This window comes from Octopus sinensis, linkage group LG4 (assembly GCF_006345805.1).
Source record: "Octopus sinensis linkage group LG4, ASM634580v1, whole genome shotgun sequence".
NCBI lineage: Eukaryota > Metazoa > Mollusca > Cephalopoda > Octopoda > Octopodidae > Octopus > Octopus sinensis.
The window spans coordinates 68,930,878-68,937,966 of record NC_043000.1 but is presented as its reverse complement, the minus strand read 5'-3'; the positions used below and the strand labels follow the sequence as shown (position 1 = coordinate 68,937,966).

At 36.9% G+C, this 7,089-nt stretch overlaps 1 protein-coding gene across 1 annotated transcript in view; it reads right to left on the bottom strand.

Moving 5' to 3' along the window:
• Positions 1–2,828, bottom strand: part of LOC115211022 — a 23,111-nt gene extending 20,283 nt beyond the window's left edge. Inside the window, exon 1 of the mRNA XM_029779869.2 lies at positions 1,972–2,828. Coding sequence (XP_029635729.2) covers positions 1,972–2,581 — 610 coding nt within the window. The 5' untranslated portion in view covers positions 2,582–2,828. The remainder of the gene's footprint in view (positions 1–1,971) is intronic.
• Between the last annotated feature and the right edge of the window lie 4,261 nt (positions 2,829–7,089).

Here is a 7,089-nt window from a genome sequence, read left to right as displayed (position 1 = left end):
TTCAAATGGCAAATATGCGTCACGATATATACATGTATATATATATATACATGATGATGATGATGTATATATGTGTATATATATATATATATATATAATATATATATATATATGCATATCATATATACATATATATATATATATATATGCATATCATATTTACATGTATATATTTATATATACATATATACATACATATACATATATATATTTATATTTATATATACATATATATATATTTGTACATACATATATACATCATCATCATCATATATATGTATAAATAAATATGTATGTATAAATATATATATATATGTTTGAAGGTATCTTAAAAATTTCACTTGTTATAAAATGGACAGAAGTATTTCTTCTATAATTATGTCTGGTTATACTGAAATTGAGAATGTGAAAGAGGTTTTAAAAAAATGACTTAGTAGCAGTTTAGTCATAAAAAAGTGTAGGATAATAAAAGTTTCTTTTAGCTAATGGTGGAATTGAAATCTCTGTAGCAAGGAAGACAGTTATTTTCCACCTTCAGTGCAATGAAGAAGAATTATGTTGACCATCTTGGCAGTTATCAAAATTAATACTGATCTTGTTTCACTTTGATTTGTTTATGAGGTTGATATATAATATAGTAAACTACTTTATGAATTAACAGATTTTATTATAATTATAGTATGATAATGTGACTTAATGATTTAGTCATTAAGGTTCTAATTTTCAGTTTCATTCTACAATTTGTAAGATCTTATCTTACATGAGGAATTGTGTTCAGTTTGTGTACAGGGTACTTAACTCTATTTACTTTGCAAAACATCTTTAAGTGTAATTAACTGATCATAATTATTATCTGTAATAATATATGATGATGATGATGATGATGATGATGATACAGGTGATGAATATTTATGTCAAAGCTTGAACAAAAATTTATCGATAAAAACATGTGAGCTTCAGAAATTGTAATTGTCAAAGTATCTGAAGATGATTTAAATAAATGAAAAGTGATAAAAATAATTTGTTAGATCCGAAATGTGTCAACAAGTGTTATACAGGTAATTTCACATCCTTTTCCCATGCCAACTCTAATGCCAGCATGGAAAGGGAAGAAGGACATGACATGATGATGATGATGATAAGGATGATAATATTCTTTTACTGGTTTCAGTTGCTGGGACACCAACTTTAATAACAATAATAGTGGTTGTGAAAACAAAAAGTTAATAAACAAGTGCGTAAGTAGAAGTTTTAAAAGGAAACGCACACAAATATATATATGACATGACCTAATCAGAAAAAAGAAGGAAAATAGGAATGTTGTAAAGAGAATTATTGCTACATGAAAATAAAATGAAAATGTTGATTTTTTTTGTAACAACCCTTCCCACACCAAAAGTGATCAAGTTTACATCTACTACTATCATTTTTTTGTCAGTTCGATAAAATAATTTAGGTAAAAATTTCTGGTTAATAGAATAAATATGCTGTCATTTTCATAAGGCTTGTTAACTGATGATGTTTTTGGATGGTGCAGTTTTTCTCACAAAATTCAACATTTTCAAAGTACATTTGTTTAAAGAAAATTTGTTGGACTGAGATTCAATTTTTTTTTATCATTCTCTATATTTGCATATATTTCAAACATATATAGAAATATAGAGTTTGTAATTATCTCTAAATAATTTAGATATCAATTGAAATAAATAATCTTTTGTATAGGTGATAGCCATACTATATTTCTTTCTGTCTTAGGCACTAAGTCAGTTTTTGGAGGGTGAAGTATTATTGATTTGAATTAACACAAGAAACCAAAATAGCTTCATCATCAGTTAACAAACCTGTAGCAGTCGATCTTTTTCTGCTTTTCTACTGTAGAAATGGACCAAATCGGGTGATAATAGATAACAATATTTATAGTTTCTTAACATGTTTTTAGTCAACAATTTCGTTTGATAGATCACTACTAACCTACAGACCAGCTTTCCCAGACTAGAAGGCATTGTAACAACAGTGCTCCAATTAGTAGTTCGAGCAGAGGATAGACAGTATACATTACACCATCAGTAGTTTCCTCCTGAAAGTCATGGTTGAAACATTTACCATTGCTGGCATCGTCCACTTTAAAGCTCCGACTGAGACAGAATTCACTGCCATTAGGGTATAAATTTCCAATGACTGATCCCTTCAAAATGGCGTAACGACAAGCTTCATAGAAATTATTGCAGAATTCTTTACAAACGGTCAATCTCTCACGAAGGTAGAATACATTTTGGTTTGGGGCACAGATGTAACACATTAGGTAGTTAAGGTAGTTCTGACATTTTTCGTTGGCACCAGGTAATGGTTTGACATTACCGAAGGTGGCAGCAATTTCTTCTTGCATACAGCAACTGTTACTCTTAAACCATGTGCAGTTCTTCAGAGTTGGTTGCGGCGACGGTGCACGGTTACTGAAGAATGAACAATACTGGATGTCTTCTGCTCGGACGCGATATACGCAGAAGAAAACAATAACTAGCAAACATAACAGCACATTATCGCTGCGCTTACTGGCACTTCGCATCATTCGACCGATCATTTTTTTTCCTTTGCTTTTCAGGAAACGTCTGTTTATTTCTGCTACAGTTGTCACTTACCACAGATTACGGAAGTAGCTCCTCGTTCGGTAATCTCCGTACAAAACCGTAGCTATCCGCATAATCTGTGTCGATTCACTTAATCAATACAAGACAGTTGTTCGAACGAAGAAACAGATAAAATCAGCCAAAAAAGCACTATTCAGTATTTACTCTCTTCTGTTCTGAAATCAAATATTGCCTCCTTGATGCGATAAAATGAGTATTAATTAATTAAGGGACTAACTTACCTCAGCAGCAAATATTTCAGATTCCAAAATTAATTAGAATTAATTGTACACTATCAAAAATGGCATTATGTTCCTAAAGATATTTATATAGCTATATCTATCTATTCATCGATCGATCGATAGATTGATCGATCTGCACGAGTGCGTGTCTGTATGTACGCGCGCACACACTCGCACACACACACACACACACACACACACACACACATCATCATCATCATCTTCTAACTTATACTTCTTTCAGTTATTTGACTGTGGCCTTACTGGAGCACCTCCTTCAAGGGTTTCAGATGAACAAATCAACCCCAGGACCTATTTTTAAAAGCCTAGTACTTATTCAGTCAACTCTTTTGCCGAACCGGTGAGTTACAGGACATAAACACACCAGTGCCACTTGTCAAGCGGTGTGTGTGTGTGTGTGTGTGCGCGTGCGTATGTGTGTGCGTGCGTGCTTGTGCGTGTGCGTGTGTCTGCTTGTGCGTGTGTGTGTGCGTGCGTGTGTGTGTGCATGAGTGTGTGCGTGCGTGTGTGTGTGTGCGTGCATGTGTGCGTGTGTGTGTGTGTGTGTGTGTGTGTGCACGATAGGCTTCTTCCAGTTTTCATCTACCAAGTCCACTCATAAAGCTTTGGTCGGCCCGAGGCTATAGATGAAGACACTAGCGCAAGGTGTCACGCAGTGAAACTGAACCCAGTTCCAGATGGTTGAGGAACAGCTTCTTACCACACAGCCACACATGCGCATCATCATCATCTTTTAGAGTCTTTCTTCCATACTGGTATGGGTCGAACGGTATGACAGGATCCAGCGGGTCCGAGGACTGCATTGTGCTCCATTGTCTACTTTGACATCTATGTTCCAGCCTGCACCAGGAAATCCATATGTGGAACCAGCTATCTTGGTTGAAAGAACAATTCTGAAAGTGGTAGACAAGTTTCTCAACCTGGGCAGCACTCTCAGCCGTTCTTGCTCCCTGGATGATGAAATATCTTTCAGGCTACAGAGAGCAACTTATTCCTTCCGGTCTCTTCAGTCTCAGCATGGCATCACAAAGCAAACAAAAATTGCTGTGTACCGTGCATGTGTACTGGCATCGCTCCTTTACTCATGTGAGACATGGACCGTTTACAAACGTCATGTAAAGGTCCTTGAACGTTTTCATTAGAGATGTCTCAGACACATTCTGAATGTTGGCTGGATCTCAAAAACTCCAGACACACGGGTCCTGAGGACAGCTGATATCTTGAGTATTAAGGCGATGGTGCACAATTACCGGTTACCTTGGACTGGACACCTTATTAAAATGAAGGATAGCAGGATCCCTAAGCAGATGCTATATGGGGAACGTGTAAATGGAAAGGGACCCCGACAGAAACCAAGGCTGCGATTTAAGGACTGTGTCAAGTCCTCATTAAAGGATCAGAATTTTTTTTAAAGAAAGACAAAAATTCAAAATCAAATCTGATTTTACTTGTGCATCAGAAAACCTGATTTATGTTATAAGATGCTCGGGCTGCCACCAGAACTACATAGGGTACACGGGATTATCACTCAGACGCAGATGCACTGTGCACTGACAGCAGATTGCATTCCCAGAATACAGAATGACACCCTTTAGTGAACACATTGAGAAATGCACAAAGCAACTACTACCACAATTTGCAATCTTTCCATTTTATCAATGTGCCATTGGAACACCAACACAAGTTAGATTAAATAAGGAATACAAGTCTTCGGTAGTTTTTTCATTCTATTTTGTTTTTCATATATCCAAACACGTGCTTTCACATACCAACTCTCTCGAACTCCTGTTTGCTAGCTGATGACTGTTCTGGTCCAGGCACGAAGCAGTCGCAAACATTAAGAAACATTTTGTTCAGCATTCTCGTTCAATGGTTGCCTTCAATGTAACGACTGTTGCTGATTTTGTACCGTAAACTTTGCCTTTTAAATCTCTCCATCAAAAAAGGTCGTTCAGTCTGTGGTCCGGTGGATGCAGAAGGCAACCTCTTCCACCTCTTTGGTAAAATCTCATCAAAGTAGGCCCTTATTTTAGTATAGTGGTGTGGGGGTATCCTATCTTGCTAGAAATAAAACTGTATATCTTCCAAATCTTCTGCATGGCAGATTGTCGCAGCACATTTAAGTTATAGGGACCCGTCACACTAGCATAAATAAAGAAGTGACCAACTAGACATTTTGATCATAAACCACATCATACTGTAATTCCTAGTAAATTGGTTTCGAGTTTTGGCACAAGGGCAACAAGTTCGGGTGTGTGGGGTAGCCGATTACATTGACGTGCACAAGACTTTCTTTCAACCTTTTCTGATGAATGCTGAGTTTATCTCATCCCGGGGTTCGATCCCACTGCATGGCAAATGTAATTTTAAAAAAGGTAGCGAGCTGGTAAAATCGTTAGCATTCCGGAAAAAATGCTTAGCGACATTTCTTCTGGCTTTATGTAGTTAGCTCGAATACTACCGAGGTCGACTTTGCCTTTCTTCCTTTTGGGATCGATAAAATAAAGTGCCAGTCAAGTACTGCGATCGATATAATCGACTTGCCTCTCACCTCAAAATTTGAAAGAATTATTATTAATAATAATTCTTTCAAGTAAGTCGGCGAGCTGGCAGAAACGTCAGCACGCCGGACAAAATGCTTAACGGCATTTCGGTCCTTGTTTGTCCTCTCTGTGTTTAGCCCCTTGTGGGTAGTAAAGAAATAGGTATTTCGTCTGCCGCTGCGTTCTGAGTTCAAATTCCGCCGTTTCGGGCCTTGTGCCTAGTGTAGAAAAGAACAATTCTTTCAAGTATAGGCACAAGGCATGAAATTTTGGGGTGGGGGTCAGTCGATTACATCTACCCCAGTGCACAACTGGTATCTATTTTATCAACCCGAAAGGATGAAAGGCAAAGTCAGGCTCAGCAGAATTTGAATTTAAAACATAAAGAGTCGGAAGAAATACCTGTAAGCATTTTCTCTGACTCTTTACTAATAATGGTTTCAAATTTTGACACAGAGCCAGCAATTTCACCGACCCCAGTGTTCAAATGGTAATTATTTTATCGAGCCTGAAAGAATAAAAGTAAAGTCGACCTCGGTGAAATTTGAACTCAGAATGTAAAGACAAACGAAATGCAGCTAAGCATTATTAGAAATTCCGATTACCACTATCGTATTCATTCGGCATCTTGTTTCTCAGAACTGGAGCGAGATCCAACACTGTGGTTTCTATTACAATTGGTGAATCCCTTTTATGCATCTTCAAAATATAGCAGTCAAAATATGGAGTTGTATTCGGAATACAATCCTGTCAGTGACTCACATTTATGCAGGTAATGTGGGAAAAATTCCAGATTTAGAGGAAATACTGAAATAATTAAGACAACAATGCAATTGTAACATTAAAATACCAATTGAAAGGTATATTTTATGCTTGTTATATGGGTTACTATCCCATTTTCTTGGTAACTTTCGTGTAGTATTTTCTGTTATGAAAGTAAATGATTACATTAAAAGTATTATGCCAGTCTATAATAAATAGTCATGAATTGCAATTGTTATTTATTAAATAAGTGTGTGAAATCATTTTTCTTGATTTGGAGTATTTATTATTCGTTCTCCGAACTCTAAATAAATGCCACTTTTCGTTAGCCAGCTAATCTTTAAACTTCCCTCTCAGTGAAATATATGATACAATTGAAGTGAATTTATTTTTTTAGATATTAATATAGTTTAGTGTATCATAATAATGGTTTCAAATTTTGGTACGCGGTCAGCAATTATGGGGGAGGGGTAAGTCGATTTCGTCGACCCCCACCTCCCAGTACTTAACTGGCATTTATTTTGTGGACTCCGAAAGGATGAAGGGCAAAGTCAACCTCGGCGGAATTTGAACTCAGAACGTAAAGGCGGACGAAATGCCGCTAAATAATTTGCGTGGCGTGCTAGCAATTCTTTTCTACTCTAGGCACAAGGCCCGAATTTTGTGGGGAGGGGGCCAGTCGATTAGAGCGATCCCAGTATATAACTGGTACTTAATTTATCGACCCCGAAAGGATGAAAGGCAAAGTCGACCTCCAGGGAATTTGAATTCAGAACGTAAAGGCGGACGATATACCTATTTCTTTACTACTCACAAGGGGCTAAACACAGAGAGGACAATCAAGGACAGACAAACGGATTAAGTCGATTACATCGACCCCAGTGCGTAACTGGT